Source organism: Opisthorchis viverrini (assembly GCF_000715545.1).
Source record: "Opisthorchis viverrini unplaced genomic scaffold opera_v5_460, whole genome shotgun sequence".
In the NCBI taxonomy this organism is placed as follows: domain Eukaryota; kingdom Metazoa; phylum Platyhelminthes; class Trematoda; order Opisthorchiida; family Opisthorchiidae; genus Opisthorchis; species Opisthorchis viverrini.
Genome location: NW_008752115.1, coordinates 35,544 through 62,363, shown reverse-complemented (window position 1 = coordinate 62,363; position 26,820 = coordinate 35,544). Strand labels below are relative to the sequence as shown.

The 26,820-nt window shown below is 41.1% G+C and overlaps 1 protein-coding gene across 1 annotated transcript in view; it reads right to left on the bottom strand.

Moving 5' to 3' along the window:
- Window positions 1-23,721, bottom strand: part of T265_11177 (hypothetical protein) — a gene marked incomplete at both ends in the record, with an annotated part of 126,235 nt that extends 102,514 nt beyond the window's left edge. Inside the window, one exon of the mRNA XM_009177766.1 lies at window positions 23,550-23,721. Within this exon, the coding sequence (XP_009176030.1) occupies window positions 23,550-23,573 (24 nt within the window). The remainder of the gene's footprint in view (window positions 1-23,549) is intronic.
- Window positions 23,722-26,820: the final 3,099 nt, after the last annotated feature.

Here is a 26,820-nt window from a genome sequence, read left to right as displayed (position 1 = left end):
CTTGCAACGGAAACCAGGCAGAATAATTAAAAGCCCAACCTCATAGCCATACGGAGACAATTCTGACGAAGAGTGGCACATTTTTGGGTAACTTCTCGAACACAACGACAACGTTTCGTAAGCGGACAAAGAGACTGCTCGAATTTTCGTCAGTTAACTGAGGATTAAATTCCTTTATTCCATGGGTGCGGTCTAATTTACTGCGTAAATTCTTTCTGGAAGAGGGACAGACAATTGTGAAGATTTTACTGCTCGACAAGTACACGTGATGCAACATTTCTATAGATCTTTGGGTTTGTGTATATTTTAATAGAGTTTCTACTTCAAAGACGTTTTGTGGTGTCCAGAAAACCCAGTTGCTTTCATGATTGGGAAACAAAGTTTGCGAAAATGTACCACGTGAACGTTATCGGAAAAAGGTACAACTTGGTGACAGAATACATTAGTCTTTTTGTCTGCGGAGTGAAAATGTTATTCGTTAAAATATCAGTGGCATTCCCAGTCAGTTTTGTTCAACTGTCACTTCTTTCCCGTGGATTTTTCCGAAGCTTTACTAGGAAGATTGACAACAAAAATAACGTTCGGTCGTTTAGACCGAAAGTTTTGTAGAATTATAGAAATGGTGTTTGTACTTCTTGTCTACACTGTGATATTTTTGTCACATTGTGTTTCCTCAAGTCTCAGGTTAATTTTAGAAACTGTTGACCAATGAAACGGAATAAATTAACTAATCACGAGCGGTCACTCAGCTAAAATGAATGTCCAAACAAATAAGGCTGACCAGCGAAATTAATTCTGCAGCTGGTTGACGTGCCACAACCAGAAAATCACCTTCCACTGTCCGCTAGAAGAAAATTTAATTTTTTTATTTCGGAAACTCAGACAAATGTCGGGGAAACAGTGCCTCAGTCTGACAAACCATTGTCAACAATCGTATTCCACTCAGATGCTTCATGTGTGTTTATTTCCGATAAAGTGTACGGATGTTTTAGCCGGTCAGCTTCAACTACCTTATGAGTAGTGCATTACATCCACACAATGTATTACGGCATTTCGAATAGTGTACCAACTGAAACATGAGACCGTCTTGTTCAGCACATTCAGCTGCCTAAGAACACCATAAACGGGTGGTTTGGCAAGGTTCCAGGTGAGTTTGTCATCAACATAAATTTGATATGCAAAAAGTATATTTGTTAAAAACTTCATAGGCACTTCGAAGGGTCAGATAATTTTATTGTACTCACAAAATTTAGAGTGAAATCACTATACGTATCAAATAATCTGGCTCAGGAATTTTCGATTTATCGAGTAGAATTTTCCGCACGACCAGGTTGAATGTCTACACCAAGAAAAGCTCTGAAACACTTCGCATAAAAAGTTAAGTGAAGAAAAGTGAGAGCTTGTTATCCAAGCTTTCCTCTTGCCATTTTGACAGGTTGTTTGGAACTCTGTTCTGTGTGTTTTATGCGCAACGCATCACTGAAAGTATTTTCGTTAAAGCAATAATCCCCCTGTGCGAGAAGACATACGCCTGAAAAAAAGACATGAAAAAGTCTAGCAGGTGGGATAACGATCCGAGCTGTAACAAATGGAAACAACGTGATTGTTCAAAAATCACCACCGGGATTACTGATCCCAAAATGAGCGGTCCCGTTTTGGTGTTCAGAAAACCTAGTGGCGATCTCCAAAGCGAGATCCCCCAAAGAAAAGCTTGAGTGTGAAAGCGCTTTGAACTTCTAGGTGTAAACAAATGACAATAGCGGATGCTTTTAGGTGGAGGACTCACTGGAAGCGACATCACAATGTTTCAAGAAATTCGGTGTGAACTGCACCATAATTATGCCAGTGAAAAGCTTCAGACAATGTTTGCTAGTGTCACGTAAGTAGGTCCTGAATTTTTCGAAATTCTTCTTGACAGTTAACGGTGGATAAGTCAGCCTCCTCAACAGATGCTGTTTCACAGAGCACAAAGCCTGATCTTTGTTGGTGATACTGCTAACGTCGTTCGTATTCCGGATATGCCCTGCTTCCATCCAACTGGCATGTCGTTGATAATGAGTGGGAATAAAGTACTTCAAAGTGCGTTTTGACTACTGGCCGAAAACCATCGGTTTGTCTTGAATATCCAAGTTTTTTCGCTGAAGCTCAGCCACTTTAAACAAATCGGGTTCTCTCTAGTCTAATAATTTCCAAATCCAAAGAAAGCTGAAGCACTAAAATACGGTCAGCAACAACGTGAGCAAAGACCAGCGATGAAAGTCAAGTACAGTGATTAACCTACTCCTAGTGTAGGAAGGAATTTCGCACCTTGTATCTTGTGCACTATTAACTGGCAAACCAATTGAGAGTTGGACCGCTTCAGGAGGAAAAGGCACGTCCTTTGTTAGATTCAATGTGTCTTTTAAGGAAACATTGGGGAGATTGCACCATATTTCACCAGGACATTTCGATGGAGAAACAATAGACTGACCAGGTTTGTCGTGGTTTTATTCTCGCGCAATTTTTGATTAGCTTCAATATGTCGAAGTAATTTATTTAGTCTTCAGCTTGACCGAACATGATTTCAGTAAGCTCTTGAAAAAGGGAAGTGACGCGTACCGTTTTACGTTAAACATGACTTCATTATTTACTGCATGAAAAAGAGGCATCACACTGATGACTGATTGGGGACGACTCGAGATGCCAACTTACAAGTCAGATCCATAATTTCAGAATTAACTGACAAGTGGGGGAGTTAAAGCAGTGGCTTTTCGATGTAACTGTCAGGCCGTATAATGCGGCGGTTCGCCCAAAATTTACATCGTTGATGAGGGCCATGAGAGCATACCGATTTGTCAACATCCGTATACACCGTGATCCATCTGCATTCTAACCCTCATCCTGGGTGTCTCAGACAGCACAAGTAAATTTGCTTTTCCTATCCGGTGGATTGGATGTTGATAGTTCAAGCTCGTCTTGAGATATGCAATCTCAATCATTTGCATCCCTCGTCTATCAAGCCCGTCAATGTTCCGATAATTTACATCGAAATCCAGCAGTAGACGCTATCGTCTGGTTCACTGTCAGAGTTACACCAGACGTCCACTGAGGGGATTTCGCCATGCGTCCATTAGACGGAGATGAGGTGTAGGTGTGTGGTTTAGATGCCTAAGTGTGACGCATCCTTTGCCTTGTATTAAATGTGCTACTTGACATCTTATTTCATGGGCTTCATTAGGATGCCAGCCTCCAGGAAGTTTGGTGTTCATGAAGTGCACGTTTTTAGCTAAGGTTCTACTGTACGTGAGATCTCGTCCAAGAGAGCTGCTCCAATTGAAGTCTGCAAGAGACTTCCTTCTCACGCTGAAGTTAGTGTGCGATCTATGCGAACGAGGCGACACGATGTTGTGACCTCCCTCTTTATCTAAGGGCGCAGTAGAATTTGATGGGCTTCATTTATTTTGTGCTAGACGGCAAAGTAATTGTGTATATCTTAGAGCCTTGTCTGGACTTAGCACACTACTCGCAGGGTCACTGAAAACCCTTCGGAAGCATATAGTTACTATAAACGACAGATCCCATGGATTCGGTCCGACTTTCCGTCGAAACTAAGTAAGTATGCAACTGGCTGATTTAACATCAGGTGTATAAGAGAGAACTAATCTATCTTCGGAAAGGTCTTCGGTTTGGGTTGTGCAAGTTTCTCCTTTTTATTACACCGTCAGTTTGTTTTGATTCCTGGCGGTCCACTCGTTATCATCAGTTTGAATTGGACATATTGAGGGCAGCTACCTCTAGAAGACAACGAAATAAAATCGTGATCTATCTTTTAAGAGGCAAAAATGCCAAGCGGAACTAACTGGCAGAACACTTGGGTCAAGTCGTCAAAAGTTCCGCTTGATTTGTTTATGTTCTGTTGGACAAAAGCGGATAAAACAACTGAACGGTTAATGGGTACGTGAGTGAGAGGGTGTTCTTTCTCCAGTTGATACTGGTTTAGGTCATTTTGATGAATGCACACGACTTTGCTGACTATGTGTATGTTTTGAACCGATGGGCAGCGCGCGGGCGAGAATATATGCAAGATTCGGGCACAGAAAGATGTGTATGTGTGAAAGAAGACGTTTCAGTTAGCGGACCCAACTTGTGATTCATGTAAGATCGAATGTGGTGTGGTACGTTCATGTGCATGCATGCATGCATGCATGCATCAGCTAGTTTGAACGCAGATCATCATGCACACCGGAACGACACAACAAGGTGCAGTGGCAAAATGCAAATCAATGTGGCCTATGTGAAAGTGCGTGTATGGATGAACAAAAACTGGAAGTCGTATACGAACGTAACGTCGGGATGATAGTCTTCTGTAGTCACAGTGATTTTTAATTCAGTATGTCTGATTCATGTGAGATATCGTATCCTACGTTGGCCGTGGCTGCCTCGCAAACTGGCTTAAAATGCAGAATGACTTGGTACTTGTGAATGCCAAAGAGTGTCCCCTTTGTATGCAAACTAAAAGCTTGTCAGTGCGTGAACCAGCTCCTCGGAAACAAAATAACTTGCATGGTTAGTAACACACTCACTTGAAACCAGCGTGTGATCGTTCTGTGAACAATTATTATATCCAGATGCTACTGGACATTTTTTGGAACGAAGTGGATTTGATGTAATCAAGTATGATATGACGCTGTAGTTAAGCAAGATAGTTCATGAAGCTGATCAGTAGCCCTTAAACATGAAGATAAATACCACTTTAAATAAATTTTTTGAAATATTTAACAATCGCGTTTTCTCGTACTCAAAATGTAGAACCACAAATGGGTGCATTAAGATGTGTGTGTAACGCTTATCGTGAATTCCGCACGCTTTGGTTTGGAAAATTTTTGAACTAGAACCCAGTGGATTTTAGATGGATCCGATCAACCTGGAGGGACACTTACGACAAAGTCAACAGAAGTACCACGTGGGTATGTCTAATTTCGCTTAACTCATCATATTTCTAACCTTGAATTACTGCATCGCGAATGTAACGTACTGTATTCGTTTGCATCCTACTCTTAACTACGTAGCTCATGATTACAGCTGCATCATTTGTCGCAGGTTTCCTGTATGACTGATGCAGATTAGAAGCGATATCTCAGAGTGTGGAATATCGCTAAATGGGTCAACACACCTGTTGTGGACGGCATGTATAGATACGTACGAAGTTTGATTTTTTACTGGTAAATGATGATCTGATTGCTGAATACTTGTGACAACTCGGTACAGCACTAGACTCTTCGAGGAACATTCAGAAGATATCTTGACGTACGGGCTCTAGATATATGGTGTTCGATCATGGACCTATTGTATGCATTTCCCTCGGGAACATAATGCTTCATTTCACCACGCTTTTCCCCAACCCTCTTAGGGAATGGGCAGAATTCCACAATTTGTCTGATACGAGTGTTTGGGGTTCAAGATTCTTTTTTCTATCCGTGGTCCATATACACTGACGGAGTATTTCATCAGAGTCATTACTAAATAGCCTTCTTTCTTTTGGTTAAACTTTAATAAGAACTAATAATATGACAAACTGTCACGACGAAGTATTCTCACCTGATAAACAAATCAACTTTGAGTATTGATAAACCAAGAAACACTAATTTATGGTGCGTTACGTTATTCTGCCTTTCACCTGTACTACCGAAAACCGTCGACTGTAGGCGCATTAAAGGTTTAGTTAACAGCATATTTGTGCTAATCCGAGCCAAGGCGGGGCTGACCTACTTGAAGGGATACTGTACAAGCTTTGTTAATGATAAATTGATAATTCACCTATAAACCTGACTGCTTAATATATAACATTCCTTTGTGAGAATTCTGCTGGAAATCAGAAATCAGAAAGTCTTGCCTGTTCAGTGTTTGTTGATTTGAGTGTTTCATCGGGTATTGTGAGATGAACTCCGACCCTATGGAGTTGCTTCAACTTGGGAATGCGAGTATCGCATTATCAAACAAACGTGTCCGTAGTTTTTTCCGTCACAATTTGGTTATCTGAGTTTTCTTAATTATGATTTGTTGCGCTACTAATTAGTTACCGACTAATAAACCTAATGCTCTTGTGTTCTGTGTTGCAATTGCTCACATTTTCTTTTTACTTAGAGAACTCCCTTTGAATAATGGTTTCCAGTCTTCCACGAGACATATTGTGTATAGACTAGATCATTAGCGCCAAACAACAGTTCTTTGGTACAACAGTTCAGAGCTGCCGTTTTATTGGGTATTCACTTTTGGAATGGCACTGTTGGTCTCTCTACTGACAGCATTTAGTCCACAAGTCAAACAGCCCGATAACAAGACTTCCAGTTAACTGATTTTGCTACGATAAACAAATGAATCTAGTGAGCTGCTAAACGTCCAATTAATCATTTATTTGTGAATGTCAAGAAGCCTATCTGTCACCTGTTGTACGCTGCAATTCACGATGCAACAAAGCAACAGCGTACTATCACGTGCCATGGGAAGATGAGCCTATTGTGAGGGCATAATGGCTCGAAATTACTGCATTATTTTAAACTACCGTTCAAATGGAAGTTGAATACAAAAAACGCTCCCTTATGTGGAACGTGTTGTGATAAAGGCTCTAACCGAATTCTCAAAATAGGGACACATACGAATAATGCAAGTCTTCATTGGAGGGTCCAATCAGCCTTTATTGACAAGGGGCCGCACCCAAGGACGGTCCAAATATTTTTTCTTCCTCTGTGACTTACTTACCCTTGACAGACTGCAACACCGAAATCAAATCAACCTGATCAGTTTACAAAATATTCTTCGTGTTCTTTCAATTCTTTTAACAGATTATTGTCATTAAAGCTTCAAGGGCCAATAAAAGTAATATTTAGGTTCTTGTTGGAGCGGCCTCCAACACCCGTAAACGACCGTTCCTTTCTGAGCTTTATATTTGACCTGTCTTGTTCATTCCCGCAATACGTTGATTCGCAGACGACAGAGTTCAACTAACGGTATATAGGGCCACGAAAGTACATTAATATAGCTTTAACAAATTTACCTAATGTTCCCACCTGATTTGGCATTTGTTTTGGCTGTGCTTTAGGTCCATCAACTAATCAAATTATTCCCAAATTCTTGTGGTTGTGGATGTGCAAGTACACTTATCTTGTGCACACAGGTCGTTTTACTGAACTGCTCGATTAGTCTACACCTGATTCCAATCAAAAATTGGCGTCATACTCCACTGAGCTTCATCAGTGTTTCCGAATATCTGATGCGTTCAACTTTTTATCCTTCTTCGGAATTCCCGATACGTAGGCGCTGTGCTTCACATCTGTGATAAGAAATTCATGGTGTCGAGTCACAGCGGTTCAATGCGTCAGAACGCTTGAATGTCTGGCAAGCTACAAACGGTTCAACGGATAGTCATCTACATTTTTACGCAGCGCACATGGCCATGGCAGGCATGATAAAACAAAAACCCTAAAAATCGATCACGTTTCTTCAAAAGTATCATTCGTTGGCCGAGGGAAATACAGTAAATATGGTTCCAAAGAGACAGGACACCCTTTCGGAAAAGTTGCTGTGTCTTTATCTGGAAGATGTCCACACCCAGTGTACCTTTCGAACTGGTTGGTGGATAGAGTGTAACCATAATGAGTTGATAAAATGCGACGTGCTGATAAAATGTGACGTGTCGGCAAAATCTTTACGGAGTGTCAATTGAGATATTCTTAATTAATTGTGAAGTGATGCTAAATGCCTACGTTAACATCCAAGTTCGCCATCCAGCCTCAACCTCATTTACCGTAGGTCCATGTGTTTACAAGAGAGAACTGACACGGCGAGCCTGTTAAATCACTTTAATCCCTAAATTTTACTCAGCCTAAACGTTTCATGCGAGGACAGAGTAAAGTCAGTTTTCATTGGTTGAATACACAGGAACGGTAAACCTTGTGAAGACAGCTTGGATTATTAGCCAAAATGCTGTGCGTAGCGTCTCTTCAGCAGTTACGGACCCCTATATTGGGTGCCCATTACCGATAGGACCCCTGGTAAGGCAAATGTCGAGCTACAAGATTAGCTGAAGTGACTGTTTGCAACGTGAATTTGACGCCGAGAGTTAGAGAAACTTGCAGTTGCATGATTTAACGGATAGAGGGCGTTCAAAACTTTTGATACTGAAAATAAAGGAAAATATGACGTCTGATAGGATGAGACGGCAACAGATGATTAGCGGTATTTGCAGCTATCATGTTTGAGAACGATATGCGCATGCTTTTGAGGCTACATTAAGAAATGTTTTGTTATTTTCAGAAAAAAATTCATTCTGGATGTAATTCACTATTGCCAAATTTAGAAAACCTGATATTGTAGAAATACTCAGACTTTCTTCGAAAAGAAGCCATCCATTTCTATGAGGGTTGCTATATGCATCAAGCCATGAAGTTCGCATTTATCGAGCCGAAGCAGTCTGTTTTTTCAGCATCCACCAACAGCTTTGTTACAAAATGGTCTCTGCTTCACACTTCCTAGAAATCACTAATTTGGGACGAATGCAAGAAGACTTTTGGATATTTGAATGCATTTTCATCATTTAAGAAACAAACACTGCACGCCTACCATCATTTGGACTAACTCATACATGAGTGCACTCATTCGTTGTGCTACCCATCTCTGTTGTGCGGATAATCTGGGTAGTCTGTTTCTGTGTTTTATTTAGAAGCTACTGAAGAACCATCTCCACAATAAGACACAGATGTCTGACCTACATCAATTGGGACAGAGCGATGGTAGCCGTTGGCTACATTTTATGAAGAAACATCAAAAAACACTAATCTTAAGCGCCAATATGAGGTTTGGTTAGTTTATTCCGACTGACAACGAGACAAGGTACTAGCCAAGAACTATAACCTACTATAGAATAGCATAAATTCAGTATGTATGAAGAGGAATACGCATTTTAGGGAATGTCATGTAAGCTTATCTAAGAGGATTCGTATACAAATTTGTTTGAAGAAACAGGAACCGAGCGAAACTTGACGAGTTCACTTGAACTTTATTGTCCTGGTTCCAGTTCTTAGTGCACCAGAGAGTGCAGTGGTAAGGGCGCGAACTTACTGACTAGGAAAGACACATCTGGCCAATAAACTATTTCGTGCAGTAAGAAAGGAAGGGGCTTTTGACGGAGTGAAATGTGACTGATTTCCAAATTAGTTTCAGGTTTTCGGTTGGTTTACTTCTACTGCTTTGGAAAAATGATTCGATGAATTCACGTGACCAATCTGCCGTTGTTAATCGACAGGTCGGCTGCATTATTGGTGCATTAAACGACATTGATCGGAATGTGTAGAATTACGAAAATGAAATTCATGACCGCTGTGAGACTTAAATAGCCCGGAAGATTTCGTAGAATTTCCATAAGTACACGGAATCGGGTCGCTAGGATGCTGGGTGATGTATGTTTTCCTTTTTTTATTTGTTCGCTCTTCACATAGGTTTCCGAGGAAACCGAGACACAGTTTCCTGGTTCACTGGCAACAATAACAAGCAGTTATTAATTAGTTGATTGCAGCAGATGTATAATTGAAAAATGAATCACCACAAGCGGAGTTCTTTACTTTGCAAACACGGGAGGACGTACACCATAAGGCGTTTATGTTCTAGATCGTCAGTCCGTGAGCAGCGGACGAATGAGAATCTTCAAATACAAACAAACATTTCGGTCTTTCATAAAACATCTTATTTGCTGACGTAAATCGTGTATCAGTGGGCTGATTATTTATTCTCAATAACTTCGGTTGGTGACTAAACTCTAGCGGGTCTATTCAACCTTGGACCCGGCTGTTTTAGGGGACCGTAGCAAAGAATAAGTATTCAACGAAGTGATCATTGATATCCGACTGTTGCTACTTACACATAATTGCACTGTTTGCCAACAACCTTTAGATAACTTGGCACATACATTCGTTAAAACAAACAGAACAAACGGCAAAGCGCCAAAAAGCGATTAGACAGTATCGATGCCCTTTTGGCTGCACCTGTAATCATAAAAAAATTAATCATGAATGGCCAAAAGTGGCGATGCGACATCGAAGATGTTAGCGGGCTTGGAGGATGTACCAGCAATCTAACAACAACTTGGGGTTGAATTTCTATTGTTGCGTTTTGGCTATCTCGGTAACATGGAACTACGTGGTCTTTCTATGATTCGTTTGGGTTCAGCTAGTGAAGGATTAGGCAGCTTCGGTCAGACGTGTCTTAAGTGATTTTTGGGCGAAAACCGCTTAGGGAGATATATCAAAAAGTGGAAAACAGAGACAACGAAACGGACTGATCCTGAAGTAATCATGAGCACCAAAGACGCTATTTCTGTGAGGATAAGGTCGATTTGTACATGTAAGCGGAGGTTGGTTTTATCTAAGAAAACATGGAATTATCCAGCTTGGATTCTATCGAGTGCTACCTGGTGTTCGCACATCAATGTTTGTTGCTGTTTACTACCATCGCTATCCATCGCTAGACAATCTAGTAAAAAAAGAACCCAAACCAATGATTGCCCGTGGGCATCTCGAATTCTGGGACAAAAGCTGGATGGATGGAAAACTGCCGCGTCCTTCTTGAGCTGTCTTAATTTCTGACGGATATTGGACAAAAGCGTGGGCATCGTTTATATTCCTGAATGCTTGCCTCTTCCTATCTGGAAGCCCTTAAAATAGGAAGGATCGGACCAATAAAAAAACGAAAATTCTTGCCATGTTATGGAGGAGAATATTACGAAACTATACTGCCATATCTCGAATATCGTGCCAACTGAAACATGAGGTGGCCTGTGTGCAGCACATTCAGTTGTGGAATATCATAAACGAGAGATTCAGTTGAGTCCCTCGTGGAAACCAGATTGATTCGCCAATGAGCGTATTTCTCAAAAACAGTCCGGGTTCAATTCAAGTAGAACGTAAAGTTGAGGGAAACTCGGAAATTGCGCCTACCTGATGAGCCCCATGAAGAGCGAAACCGGCCGTGTTGTGTTGAAGAGTTTTTGGCAACCTTGTGAGTTGTTTCCCTTAGGAGAATATTATCTTCTAAAATACGCAATGCGTTTCAGAGAGGCTTGGGTTGTTGTCTATGTGAACTAACGCACTCACACTATGATCAGGTTACACCCTCCTGGGGTTCGCCAAAGTACCGGGTATATGCCGCGCTACCGAGAAACGATTAACATGGGCTTCTTGGATGACTGACTGTAATTTTATCATTGTTATTTCTATTATTGTTGTAAGTCATAGTTCCAGAAAACTCTGTCTGTGAGTTCGCTTGACTATTAGGGACCATGATAGGTCTCTCTGCAGTCCCAGAAATTTTATAATGCATCAGGGCTCAGAAGTGTACAAAATGTTTTAACCAGACAAATAAAGAGACATTGTGAAATTGATGATGCAAGATATATGGTAATGGTCCTGTTGTATCCGAGGGCAACGCCTGCTTTAAATATGGCTGAGCTAATACCTTTGAAAAAAAGGCCCATAATAATCACTTTAGTCTAGCAATGAAATGAGAAGGCAGGTCTAAGTCCTCCGTACGCGTCAACTTCTTGTCCATTTGACTGGAAACCTTTTCAGACTTGATTGCCAGCATTCATTAAAGTGCTGATCTTTTCTTTTTCCTATGTATCACCGGATACCCATTTTCATGGTATTCCTGGTCAGAAAATTCTTCATTATGTATAGGTAAATCCCCACGCATTAATTATAGGATGCACACGTCAAAATCCCGTGATAAGAACCAACAAACTCTGATTAACTGTGCGATTGAAATTATGTGAGTTCTGTCTTCGAATTTTATTCATAATGTAAATTTCAGTTTGACACAATTGGTGACCTTTGTGAAACGAAATTCGGTATCGACTTTCTTGCCTGCATACAGCAGTAGCTGTCACTTTAAGTGGTTAATTTCGGTATCAGAAAGGTAACATTTTTTACCGTTATACGTAAGACTCATCCATACAAACCTTTTTTACGGATGAACTGCCCAGATGGCTTAGAAGGGCTAACAGATTCAGGCGACTGGTAACCAGACTACACATCTGCCTACAGTTTTGAACACTTAATGAATATATCGGTGCTGTTCTACGCAGAGCCCATAGTCAGAGGGTTAGTTTCAAAATAACATGAAAAAGTTCTCAACACTAAATCACCGTAGAGGATAACACTCCTCCAACGCCCAATCTTGACATGCTTCTGAGGGTCTGGAAGCGTATTGCAGCGTAAAAGGCTCGCACTTTCAGATTCATCTCAAAGACAAATTTAATAAAAATTTTAACAAGTTACATGATCAACAGCAACATCGTGAGGACTGTGTTTGGAAGCGCAGCTATCTTCCTGAAATCCCGGACGTATTTGACTTCATGTTGTTTGCAATCCAAATCTGCAAATATGCTCATCATTTGCCATTTGAATCCATGTAGATTTACATACAGTATTTCTGTTTCCCAATAGTGCAGTCTGTTGTGACGCCATCTTCAATGCGAACATGTCGCTATGATGAGCCATTGCTAGCAGTAACTTATGAGATCACCCTTTCAGTAAGGTAGAACTTCCACAGCATTTCTTAGGCTGTGATAGAGGATATAAGTGTCAAAAATAGACAGTAATTTTTATTGCCCTGTGTGGTTTCTCACTCGCTGAGAGTTAAAGTATTAGCATATCAGTGTTGAAGCACGTTTCGTACGCAAAATCCTTCAAAAAATGGGAAACAAATTGCCAGCAAGTCTTCACTGGTACATGCTTATTAATTAAAGCCCTCACACAACATCAACATTTTGGTGTACCCAGACCAAGAACCCTTAAACTGGTTAGTGAAAGTACTATGCAAAGATCGGTTAGTGCATATGTCTCCTACGTGTGGTTTGATCTTGCAGTTGCTGATGGAATTCTCGTTTCGGCAACAGTTGCTGAGGGACGTACGAATCAGGTAACTGGTAACTTTATGGGTAAGTGATGACGGGTGATGCATTTCTGTTAGTTGACACCCTCTGAATGGGTCATTTTGGCGGTAGAACCGTTAGGTGAGCACCATCGTTCCTAACGTCTTCGTCGATAAATGGTCAGCGAAGCGGAGAGCGAAACAAGCTGATTGAAAAGGACTTTCTGCCAAGTGCATTTCCCCAAAGTGCCTGAAAAAATGCATTTTTACTGAAAGTCCACTGAAGCACCGATCGTACCTCGACGAAGCGTGTCTACCTCTAGAAAAAAGTTCAGCTAACAATGTCACAAAATCCGTGGTCAAGCGGTTTGTCATTTATCTAGTACTGTTTTTCGGAAAAAGGAGCTCTCCAAATTTTTGTCCACAAACGGAGAAACCGAATTTTAATTCTTGATTTTGGTGCTGGATGTTCAAGTAAGACAAACCTAAATGTTATATCCTCAAGATTTTGCTTTCTTGCCACTCCCTAGCTTTAAGGTGCACCCAAAATGGGGAAATATGCTTAAGCCTAGACTGAGACCATTGCAAATCGATCCTACAGAAAACGTGATCCAACATTTTTCTGCGTCGACTTGTGCTACCTTGTCTGTCAAGCCGAACAAGTTTGCCAACCAAAAGCCCCATATGCCTTCTCCGAAAAGCCTATTTCTGACAGCCTGGTTTTGCGGTGATGAGAGCCTAGTTATCAGAGTTACAGAGGAGTTAGGCGACCTCTTATATAGAATATCCACAGGAGTGCTCAGCACGGATTTGTTAAGACTGATAAGCACGTTGGCAGTGGCGGGTCAAACAAATCTAGGGTTCTATCATCAGATTGACCAGAAGACATTGGCCACACACTATAAGAATTTAAAACTACCCTCACTAACGGGAAATGTAAAACATGCGAAACTTGCGTACATTGGACGAGTGTGGCACGCCAGGCGATAAGTTGCGCTGAAGGGATGGCAGGCTGAACACCGAGCCTACACATTTTTTGTTGATAGTATCTGGTTCATGGTGATCCCGTCATCTCGATTTCGCCGAGGGAAGGTGATTCCATGCCTCTGGTCCTTAACGGAATGTTATAAACATTTAAAAAGCCATCTTGGTAGCCTCTCTAAAAGGTATGTTATACAACTGATGGCCTTCAGTTCGATCTGGCTGGCGCTCTGTCGACCAACTGTGCTACAAGCCTTGCAGTAGATGATCTGCAATCTGTTCCGTGATCTTCGAAAAAGGCATCAAATTAGATACCACCTCGGCCCTAGGTGGACTTATAATCAGAATGAAAGGCAGCGTTATCCGTCAAATTGTAAGACATAGTTTGAAAAAACGGACCAAATTTTATTTGACTTTGTTCAGGACACTGTCGTCCTTTAAGTGAAAACTGGGAGGAGGTTGGGACCCGCGATCTTCCAGTTGCTCTCCGGTGACGAGCAACTGATCAGTGGGTTGTAACTTTATGGTCTCTTCGCTTCCGACAATTCGGCTACCTAATTTGCATTTACCAGCTTATTTCTAAACGAGTGACGTAACTGATCATGTCTGTATACCAGCACTCAAAAGTCAAACCCAGGTGGGCCAACGACGCATGACGAGGATTTGTTCCCAGTCATTTGTGTTTCAGTCGTCATAGGAGAATAACATGAGGAGCAGGCACCCTTAAGTAAAAAAAATGGGTTGCACATATAATTGCGCTCAAATCAGCATCCAGCAAAGTAGAAATGCTAGATAGCACTGAATCCACTCCCTTTTTCTTCCGGCTTGTTGCGGTAAACCAAAAAAGCACAATCAGATCTGGTCTCTACTAAGGATTTGTCCCAAATAGGATGATTGTGGAGTACTAGCTACGCGACGTGCTGAGGCATGCCCTTACTTCGTAGTTTTCGTCAGCTCCCTGAATGAAACTGGTGGTGTATTCATTTGAGTTCGTCTCTCAACACTCTAGCTATATCTTCTCCGAGAAATACTATCCTAGTCCTGTATCCCATGTTGAAGTACTTTCGTTTATCAAAAAATATTTCCTACCATTTTTTGACAAGTCTGCAAACCGGTACGGAATTTCAAATATTATCACCTTTAACCCTGGATTCCACTTTCAACGACAACTGCTTAGATATTATTTGATTAGCTCTCGATTGGTTTTCAGTATTGCTTCTGTGATCCTGTTCACTCAAACACTGCCCTTATGTGACCTGCTTTAAAAATTATTGCGCACCAGATGCAGCAACGCCAATTTTCGATAACTCATCCTCCAATGATAATCACTTCTATAGAATTGCGGAAGTTGGCTCATCAACCAACCAATCAAGTTGTTGGCAAGTCTGAATCAGACTATCAAAAATGTAAAAACTATTATTAGTGACACCGTGAATGAAATTTAGCCAGAAAGACCTAACTTTAGTGATTTAGTAGGTATATGTTAAAATTGGACTCAAAAAGGCGCAGAATATAATAAATGGGAAACAAAAATGGCACAGAATTCCAAAATTCGTGATAGCTGATAAATCAGTCAAGGTTAAAAGAACCGATGGTTTATTGTGAGTCGTTTGGGGAACAAAGACGGCTAGAACGATCAAACATTTTAAGAGGGAAGAAGGTAGAGGTCCCTCGGTTAATACTCTCTTGGTAACAGAGACAAAATGAAACCAGAGAATCTATGCCTCGTTGGAGAAATAAAGGTTAGTGGAGAGGAAACGAGACGAATAAACCTCAGGTCTCGGGTGAACAGGTGTCCTACGGTACTTGTGATTTCTTTTAATAGAAATTATCCAAGTGGATGTAAACTTGTTCAAAGTGGGTAGGAAAAGTTTAATCTTGGATGCTCGTTTCGCATGAATAGGCCACGGAGTTAACTCACAGTCCTGAAGGCAAATGAGAATATTTCCAGGCTCATCGAATCTCGTAGGGGAAGCACGGCAGAGAAAAGGCAATGCAAGAATGTTAAAAGGGTAAACTATGGGTGTGATATGAATGTATGAAAGCCCAAATCAGGGATTTTTAGTACATTCAACGTTTAGCATGCTGGTGGTCGGGTATCTGATCCTCACAAACCCATGTGCAGCCGAGGTATAAGGGGGCGAGCTGGAGGACAGCGCATGGTTACACCGTCAGCAAAAAGAAGGCAGAAGTCAAAACAACGAAAAATATATAAGTGATCCTTGTTACGGGTCATATGACGATCGGTGGGGAATGAGAAAACGCTTATGTTTGACGCAAGGTACTCGAGAAAACCACTGGTACACTCCAGCAGGGCCTTGTACTGAGAGCTTGGTGGGAAAGTTAGCATGTTAATCTGTCCAAAAGCTTACGAAAAGTCTGGGGATGTTGGATCATTTTCACTCATAACTCACATACATATGGTATATGTATTTTAGCACACCATTCGTGAAGCGCTAGAGGAGGTTTTTCTCTGCAGGATTTTGAAGGCGCTGTTTTAAAGCATTGATTTCAGAAGTTGAGATATAGTGGAAGTCACACTGTTAGAGAGACAGTTGTTCGGGTGCGATCGGAAACCATTAGGCAGAGTATGGAATACACAGAATATTCTTCAAGCGGCTAGAAGTATACTGGTACCTCTGAGTGCGAAAATAAGTCCTAAGAGAAACTTTCAGAGCAAATATTAAATGGTAAGGTGTGAGAGGCAGAAAGCGCTAGGTATTTTGAAAACAGAATCCATCCTTGGGACACAATGTGGGCTATAAAGTGTAATTTGGGAAAAACAAACTGATAAATTTGTTGGAATTTTGTGCCGGCCTATTTATAGGCTGCTTCAGATAGTGCCGAACTTAGTTAACATGCTCTTTACAGGTCACAAAATTGGTCAAAAACGAATGAGAAGCTAGAAAGATGACATCTTTTATTCCTGTTACATCGTGGTTTCGCGTGTCAAGCTTGAAAATATACGTCCTAACTCAGTTTTGTATTGAATATTTACAAAATATGAACGCATTTTGCACTCCAAAAAAGCAATTGCTTCTACCAAGCTCCCTCTAGCGACGCGGTAAGGACACACAAAATCATTTCCACAAATAGTGCAGACACCAGAAAATGTTCCAAATATGTGGAGCATGAGAAATTGCTATGTGAACGTTATTTACTCCCGCAGGTGTTATTTTCTTTTACAGTGATCCCGAACCGTATCAGATGAAGTAAACAAACCGTTGGTAAATGATTCGCAGCGGAAAAGCTGACTGACTGACTGATTGACTGACTGATTGACCGATTTTGGGTCAGTTGTCCTTGGGCTAGTTGTATGGCAGCAATTATCCTGTGACAGTCCCCTGGGAAGCTGTCTGTTGAAAAAGCAGTTTCCTTAGATCCAATGTTCTTCCAAGTGTCTCAGCCACTTGGTGAAAAAACGACAAGGAATAGACGAATAAATGAAATAAAAGAATAAATATTAAGTTCATTTCGCAGGCCCCTTCTAGTAGCAACTTCACTAACTTAACTTAACTTAACTTAACTTAACTTAACTTAACTATTGCATCCCTCACAAGTTGCGTAGAATTTTGCACAGTTCTGATGTATTTGAGCAAAGTATTAGCAAATATTTTAAGGCTGCAGTCTATTGGATGCAAGCTTTGACTGCCACATCCAACTGAACGTATATACCACAGCGTGCAGCCATAAAATGATTACTTCAAACTGACTGGGATCTTGCCTGTCTTGGGAACTTTGGACACTACCTGGTCCAGGCTGATAAATAAAACCTCAATTGCAACAGAATAGGCCATGGCAATTTGCCTTTTGATTACTCAGGTAATAACCTTGCAAACATTTCTCTAAATTAGCCTAAATTAGAATATTGGAAAAGTCTTTTCGTTTGAGTTGCCGATAAATAAACGCAACTTCGAACGTCTCACAATTTGTTGCCAGGTAAATCGGAGAAAATGCCACAAAAACTTGCTGGTAAATCCTGTTCATCTGCTTTAAAGATGTAGCTGAATGAAAATATCGTTTCCTTTCCGAGGAAGAAAGTTAAGTCGCGTTGAAGTTGGAATGCGGAGCAACACTAACAATTTTCGGCTGCAGTCACATGTAGGCACAGAATCCGATAATTACAAACGGATGTAATTTTGGATGAAATGTCGGTATCTCTTTTGACTGCTGCCATACCGCAATAAGCGATTTTTTTCATAACTTATACGAGTATGTCAGGAATCTTGTTTTTCGCAAAATAGGGGGCGATGGATGCGGGTTTTAGGATGTGTCATCGATTCACGTTTGACTACGAATTTCATTTCTGCAGAAAATGATAAATTAGATTTTCCTATCATTAATTCAATTAAATCCGGATGTTTTACAGTCTAAAGCAGCTGGTCAAATGTCGTAAGCATATTTCAGTAGTCAGACATTTGTGACTTGTCAGGTTTTATCGAGAACTGGTGGCCTGCTGCTTTTACGTATGAACTCATAGATTGTTGCACAAACCTAGAGACCCACATGAGTAGTGCTCCATCAGTGTTTACATTACAGAGCTTCGAGCAACAAGAAGCATTTCAGCTTTATTGACAACTTCTATTGTTATCAAATGCTCAAAAATATACCGGCGGATATAATTGATGATAATTATAGTTTCTAGCGACTAACTGCAAATCATATTCGCCCTGCTGTTTTGCGTTCCAAAGCATTTATTTGCATATTTGCGAGTGATAGTCCCTTGTGCAAGTGCCAATCACCAATAGCCGTTCAGAAATAAAGAATTTTTGTATGACGTACCAGTCATCACGACTGATATTAAAATTGCCTCGCATTTGAATACAACCACCGAAAATTTACCAGCTGATCGATTGCAAAAATGTCGTCCACGAATTAACCGGTACTGTTTCAGAATCACTCAGAAAAGATTGAAATTCACTGCAAATGAGCATCGTGATAGTGATCCACATACTGCTGTGTGTCCGTTTTGTTTATTTCTAAAAACACTCCTGGTCGAAGTTCTCTAGGAAAGAAACAAATGCACACAACCGGTGAATAATAATTCAAACGCGTGTCAGGAGCTTCCACTAGGAAATAAATTATCTCGTTTCGAATGGTGGGTAATCATTGCGGTTGGTATGATAGGATTTGGGCAACGGTCTAGTCAGATGATATGACATTCCGGGTGCGTGCACATACAGAAAGTTGAAAATATTGAACTTCAGTATACCGTTTTAAAACACTTGGCTGCAAGCCAGAATTTTCGGTATGTCTTTTCTTTTAAGAGCCGTTTCTGCCTTCAGACCCTCCGTAAGTTACCGGTTTTAGTAATAGAGCTAATCATCTACCTGCGCACAAACTGTGCCGGTGAGTAACCCTGAAAGTGCATCCATTGCTTTTTTCTTGTGGACAGTATTGCATCGCATGAAATATTATGCCAAAATATACAGTAACGACTATCCCATTTTATGCATCCGGCACAAGTATTTAGTACAGTCTCATATATCAGGTCTGTTCTGTCTAAAGAATATCATTATTCATTAGTCCTTGTGTACTCTTATGTTGAGGAAACCGTGGTCTGTTGCTCCAAAGTCAGGAATCGCACTCCATACGGATGCCTCTAAACTGGCCGCCAGCTTCTATATTGATTACGTAAAAAGATATTCATAAAAGTAACCGTTCACGTTAGTTAATAACCAAACCTCTTCATTCTTTTATATCGAAATCATTCATTCTGTTATACGATAGCCGTTTTTGGCAATTAAGTCTGGTCGTTTATGTGATATTTTCTTCTAATTTACCCCATTTTACGCTTCTTAATTAATTTGTTATTGTCTGATAGATTATACTGAAGCCTAAGAACCTCCACTGTGGTGAAGGCGTCATGTAAAGAGAGCCAGTTAAACGTCATCGCCTTGATCAAAAACCAAAAATTATCCAAAGTATCCTCACTGATTAGGCATGTGAGAAAATCCTATGGAAATTAAATATAACTGAAAAAAACTGCTTATTCTGGATAGCTCTGTTACCATTTTCGACATAGGCGTTGGACTCATCTTTGAAGGAGACTTTTCGACGAAACTTCTGTGACATTCTTTTCTGCCGATGAATTCTATTAATGCCTCATCTTCATTTCTGGCACGTGTGCTTTGAAATGTCCAGTTGTTATTTTTAGCCAGCATTTTATACTTTGACGGGTAATATTGCAATGCGCATGTACACACATTTTTCAATACCATATTCGCTGTTTCTGTTCTATGTGAAATGCACCAGCTACCCAAATGGGTCAAACTCCATGAATGATATCTAGCTTGAAGCTTCAAAATAAATTATTTCATTATAGCGCAGTGGACAGGAAAGACCAGGAACTTCCATGGTTGGGTTGATGATTGCTATCGTAATGGGTACTGTAGACACTGGGCTTAATTCAAAGCATCCATTAAAAGCAGGAGTCTGGCGAGGAGGCAGAATGGTTCGGAGAATTTGTTGTCTATTTTTAACAAGATTCAGTTGATTTTTTAAAGGCCTAATAGGAGTAAGAAACCAAGTTAGAGGGAGTGTTTTCCCATTGGAGTGGCTACACGCAAAAGCGTTGGTGGGCATAACGATACATTGCCAGTCATCCGCTTGCCAATAATTTTAATTCCCTGCTGTAGGAAGGTCACTGTAGACCTGTTACCTGGTAATCTGCCAAACTTCTGATAAGCCTATTCCTCAAGTTTCTTTATTATCGTACTGTGCGCCAGGTCAGCGACCTAAATGGTCTACTTGCAGCACAGGATTTCAGTAATTGTCTGTTCCGCCAACCTCCTCATTAACAGCATTGTAACCACAGTAGGACAGTTTTAGTGGCTAAAGAGTGCCATATTTATAGTTTCAAATCTAACTAATGTTCCCGGTTCGGGAGTAGGGTAATCCGCTACCCTTGGAGCATCAGAAACAATAATCATCCCATGTTGCACCAAAAGCAAATTTGGCCGCAAGTAAAATGTACTGAGAATAAACCTCACCAAAAATACCCATGGTCTTCTAGTGAGTGTGGCGTATCACAGTAAGGATGTGCCTATGTTGAATTGGACAAGTTAGGGATGCATCAGAATGAAACGTGGCACTGAGTTGCATCCGCAGGAGACTTTGCAGTTCAAAATTTTTTTTGGTCTCACAAAAACGGCGACAAATACTGTCCCATTATTTGCACTAGAATGTGATTGAGTGATCCGGTGTTAGTATAGGTGAGGCTTTGATTCAGATATATTGAGACTGACACCTCAAGAATGCGACACAAAGTCAAATTCAAGTTAATCACAATTATCATTATAAATATTTCTTGCCGGTGAGTGATAGACGGATAAGAAAAGGCAGCTGGAGATTCTGAGAGCAATACGAAAACACAGTGTGGTGGAATGCAGAAGAATAACCACTGCTGCTCACACGTCTTTCCTACCATTTGTGTATTAAAAACCCAAATTTCTATGAGAACGGAAAGAAGGGAAATATTTCTGAACCACTCTTGGTTGAAATGATAGAGAACGTAAGGTGGACACCTCACATAATACTCTTTAATAAGCAAAATAATTAATGCCCATAGAATATGAGGGATAACGGTGTCATATATTTGGATAATTTAAGCGTTTGGTGAAGCATTCTGATTGGCACTGGTGACTTCTATTACCTATGGCTTGAACGAAGTTGGCGGAGGATAGAAGTTTGTAAGCAATAGCAAGTGTCTATTAACAGAGCTCTCACAAAAAATTATATTTGCCTAAAGTTAAAAAAAACTTAGATCGAAGGTACAGAGCTAAGTGTGAAGCGTTAACGAATCATTGAAGGCCCTTCTACTAAGAGTAAATCCATACAGAAAAGATTATCTCAAAAGCTTCATAATTTCATGGACTCGGTTTTGTGGCTGTGTTATAGATTCCGATCAAAGCCACTCTGTTGGGGTTGCACCGCAACAATGCGTTACAAAACATGGATTTGTGGTACATGTCCCCTAACTACAGTTATGCTGAGCAATGCTGTAACTCAGGTTGTGCGCTGTTCTAGTTGCTATTGTTATCCCATCATAATGAAATATTCCATTATAGTGGACAAGAAGTAAACTTTTTTAAAAATCTATTGACTCTCTGTGACTTTGAATCGCAGAGTTGTCACAAAGTCTCTGAATCACTGTTATCTGAGATTAGGGGGGAAAAAGCTAACAAGCTTCAAAACTCGTTCGTCAGGCGCAGTTCAAATAACACAAAAACAGAAGTTCATGGTCATGTAAGACGCAAACATATTCCGCATACTAAGGTAAATATGCATATGTTTACGACAAATATCTGTTAACATCATCATTAGTCCACGTATCAGACAGCAACATCAATCGAAAACACTGACATTGTACTGCCTTACAAAAAATGGGATGCAAAATCAGGACGGATAGTGTACTTTACGTTATTTTGTAACTAACATTCCGGAAACTTGTACATCCAACGCTGGGCCAGGAGGTCTAGATTGTGACTAACAACATAAAAGTCACCGATATTCGTTAGCTTTTATACTTTTTAATAAATCCATCCAAGCAGAAATTTGAACACGTGTATCTCAACCATACATGCCTTCTTATTAAAAGATTAATCAGCCGCTTTGTATTCATAATTTGGCTCGCCTTATGTGTTTTTGGCTTGTTGCCTGCAATAGTTGCACATTCCAAGAGATTCCAGTTTCTTTCATCTCTCCAGTTTTTGGGATCACTAGGTTTCTCGATCCATGCTCTATTCCGTTTTCACTTGACGTCTAACAATGCTTCAAGTTCTGGTATGCTCTCAGCCATCAAGAACGAGTGCCTGATAGCTGAAGAAATCTGTAGTGTTACTCAAGTTCCAATAACTTCATGTGACTGATTGTGTCGCTCCACAAAATGATGTTCACGACCGCTTTCAGGGTTATGAATAACACTTACCAGAAATGATAAATCTCAGACGATGTTTAGTAGGTGATTCTGTTTGGGTTGCTTCATAATTGGACTTGAGAACTTCTCACTGACCCGGACAGGTACGAGCAGTTTACGTATTTCCAAAACGGCCGAAGAAATCTTCACCGGACAGGATTTAACTACAGTTAGTGGTACTGTATTAATAATCTGCTTGCATGTGCAGGGCATCATGTGTCCAGGCGGCCCCAACTGTTTCGAAAGTAAGTGTTGCGCGCAGTCTGCGGTGGTCACCAAAATGCAGAAGGCGTTTGCCGTTTCCTTAACCTTTGCTGTAGACTTAAGTTGACCATCTAAACAAGCTCCAGTCATCCATAATAACCAAGACGCTATCTGAGTCCTTAACTTGTGCGGAAAGCCACTTTTTAAAGCAGCAGAGCCGCCAGCTTTTGAGGTGTAGGTAAAGACTAAGATAAGAAGGCTGTAGCGCAGGCTGCTCATGTACTAAAACATTACTGCCATTCGTGGTGACTGCTAAGATAAGATAACTACACTAGGTCCTCAAGTTTCAGTTCTCAAAAGCAATTCATAAGTTCATAAGTTAAGACAAAGGCTAACCATTTTATTTAGATTGAATAACTTGTGTTAATCAGTCTACCCCCATGTCGCTATGATGCAGTGGGAGTGCTATTGAACTAGCAACGAATTTTCAAAGTGATAAAAGTGGCCAGTTTTTGAAGTACGTTGATATTTGTCATCCCACACTTACCGACTTTTCCGTTTCTGTTTCCATTCCTGTTCAAGCCGTTGACACAAAAATGGATTCTATAATCATCCGACACACAGTATCCCGAAAAAGTTATCACTTTCCACGATTCAAACAATCTTTGCACATTATATGCTATAACTCAGAGGTGCTATGGGGCGATAACACGTTAAAGCCTTAGGTCCGGAAGGATTTTTGTTCAAAATAATGCAGCTGAACTCAAGGTCATTATATAAAGCATTGATGCAGTAAGTGTGCCCTCTAGATGAGGGTATAACGCTCGTGTGGTCGGGTAAAATCTCGTTAGTTGTGGGAGCGTTTACCTATTTTGCAAGGATTTTAATGGAATTCTGTGCGATACAATCAGTTCTTGGTCGTACTGAGCCATATTATGATATACATATCACAAAGAGGTCACAAATTCACAGATTCACAAATTGATACACAGGATCGAGACTTTTGACCAAGTTTTGCGGGTCGGTTTTGTTCTTGTCTTTCAGTGGCTGTCGTTCACCTGAAAGGCACAAGTGAAAAAAGGTGACAAGTTCAAAAAGGGTACAAGTGAAAAACGGACACAAAGGACACAATGTTGTTTCCGAAATACTTAACTGGTAAAACAGCTATACGCATAGGCACCATACCAGTGATTATCGATTATTTTTATGTGTACCGTTCTTCATTCCATATCCTTTGACGAGTATATGTCTCGTATCGGGTTTCGAGCTGAACCGGGTTCCAGAAATTTCCTTCCGTAGGTTTCGGGCATAATTCTCACCCCTGGGTTGAACCACAGGACCGACCATGGGCAAATAATCATTTATTCCGCTGTGGCGTGTTTTTAAACATATTACAGCAAGCCGGCTTCCAAGAATTTCATTTGGTCCTTCTTCATCCGATATAAATCATTCATCTAAATGACATAAAAACAGACGACTGTCATTGTTCATCAGAAACATAGGACATTGTGTACATATGTCTGCCCACTTGTGGTCACCTGGCAAGACAAATCAACTTCAACAGTTACCAGGTGTAAGTAGCGCAGGATCACACATGGGTGCGGAATGCCGCCAATTGACAGGAAGCAGGCCACCGCCTAACGTTTGGCAAGTTGTTTGCAGCCGCTTGATCATGCCAGTCCTGGAAAGCGAGGCATAAAATATCAATGCACTTCTGTTTGCATCGCGGTTGTTCCTCATGCGCTTTGGCTGACAGTCGGTCTCTTTGATGAAATGTTTACCACCGACAAACCAGGATGTAGGTTTGTGAAAGAAAACCCGTTTCCACTCAGTGCAGTCATCGCACTCACCTTGGTGTGCTCAAGAAGTCCCATGATCAGCAAGACGCCACATCACTTGGAACGCAGCAAATCCAAGTGTTAAGCTCACTAAATCCACTTGAGTTTGTACTTGGCTAAGGCCTGAATGTGGTGTACTGGATTTGGAGTTTAGCGATTCGGGCAGTTGATAAGGTAATCCACCGATGTTTCCTTGTTCTAATGCGGTGATCTCAGTTAGTTATTCGGATGAAATTTGGGGTCGAAGGCACGTCGTTACTGACTGTTTTTTGATGTCACCGCACTCTTCGAAAAGAGCCAATTCGTCCACGCTTCTCGTGCTCAAGCTTCGTTTCCTGAAGCGCTACGTGGCAGTTGAGCTTAGCGCTGCCGCCTAAAATTTATCCATCAAGATGTTGGCTTGTTTCAGAAGTCACAACCATATTTGGCACAATATTGGGTATCATAAAAGGTGTTACCCACGCTATGAAAAATCTAGGGCAATAGCTTTGTGAAGCGTGAATGAGGACCACGGGCTAAAACCCGTTGTGCTTATCAGCTGTGGGATCAAACCATTCGGCTAATTTTGTTCAGATTAATATACTCCTTCACCATCGTGTTTGCGCCTCTTTATGTTGGTTGGTTTAGCCCCGAAAATTCAGTTGCATTTCCCTACGCAAGTCATCTCAATAACACTGCGCCCGGAAGCCGGCCACCCCTAAGAACCGAACATCACATAATACGCAGGATGTGTTACGTGCAGGCTACAAATCAAGCGAAGGCATACCTTCATCTTTCAGAACGCAAGCCAATCTGCATCGACGCTTCCCGTAACCTCAAAAGGATTCCAGCACGATCTTTTGGAACATTATGTGATTACCCATAACTACAGTCGTGATAATTTTCCCTTACCTCCATAAAGGGGCATCGGTATGCCATAAGGAGTGAGCCAGGACGCCAGAGGCCGGTACAGAGTTGCAAGATCGTTCGGCAATTCACAACACATTAGGTGCTTAGAAAAAACGTAGGAGAAGGGAGGAGGGAGTCAGTCCGCAAAACAGACAAGTAAGCAGAAAATTACCCTTTGACTTTCACACAGGATTGCGAAGATGATCGACAGCCTGCAACAATAGAAGAGTTGGTTAGCTGGACTGTTTTGGCCGAAAATCAAAAGGTAACTAATATGATACCGAATTTGGCGAATGCGAAATTATTTTCACTTGCTGGCATCATAACTGAGCAACCAAGGGTAATCAGAATGTAATCGACATACACGTGAATCGCCTTGCAGGCATAAGGCGTACATAGTACCAGAAAACGTAATGCGCGCACCTCAACTGATGTACCTTCTAGATGTTTTCTGTTCCAGAGAGTACCATAGCAACTTAGATCTTGTTCAATTATGGTGAGTACGAGGGTCTCCTCTGCCAGTGGAGAAACCGGCTACCCGTTCCAAAATTTGCCTGCCCTCTTTTAGAGCGTCATCACTGACACAAATACTGTCTTAGGACACTGGTACTTCACTGCTTCTCCGTGAAACAGTGAAGCCACTAGCAGCATGGTGACGTTAGTGGGATCACACAAATTATAAATAGATGGAACATCAGCAGTAGACATATTCAATCAGATCGGCCTGGCGGTGGAAGCAGGCTGATGCAATCAGGCGGCTGATGGGGCATAAAATTGTTCAAAAAAGTGTGATTCAGATTTATTCCATGGCTGAGACACTGGAAATACATCCTTCAACGGAGATCTTCGAATCACGAGCATAACCGCGTGGCAACGATAGGTGGTGTGGCTGCCATAGTAGTCCATCCTTTGAGCGACATTCTCCCGCAAATATCCCAAACTCCAGACGGGAATACCAGGAAACTGGGTCAGCCAGAACTTTGCATATTTACCATCCCGGAAAGGGTATATGCGGTCGGCTCACACAAGTATCTCACTGGGTCATGGAGGCACACAAACCGTCACGTCGCGATGGCGTTTTCATTTCTTGAT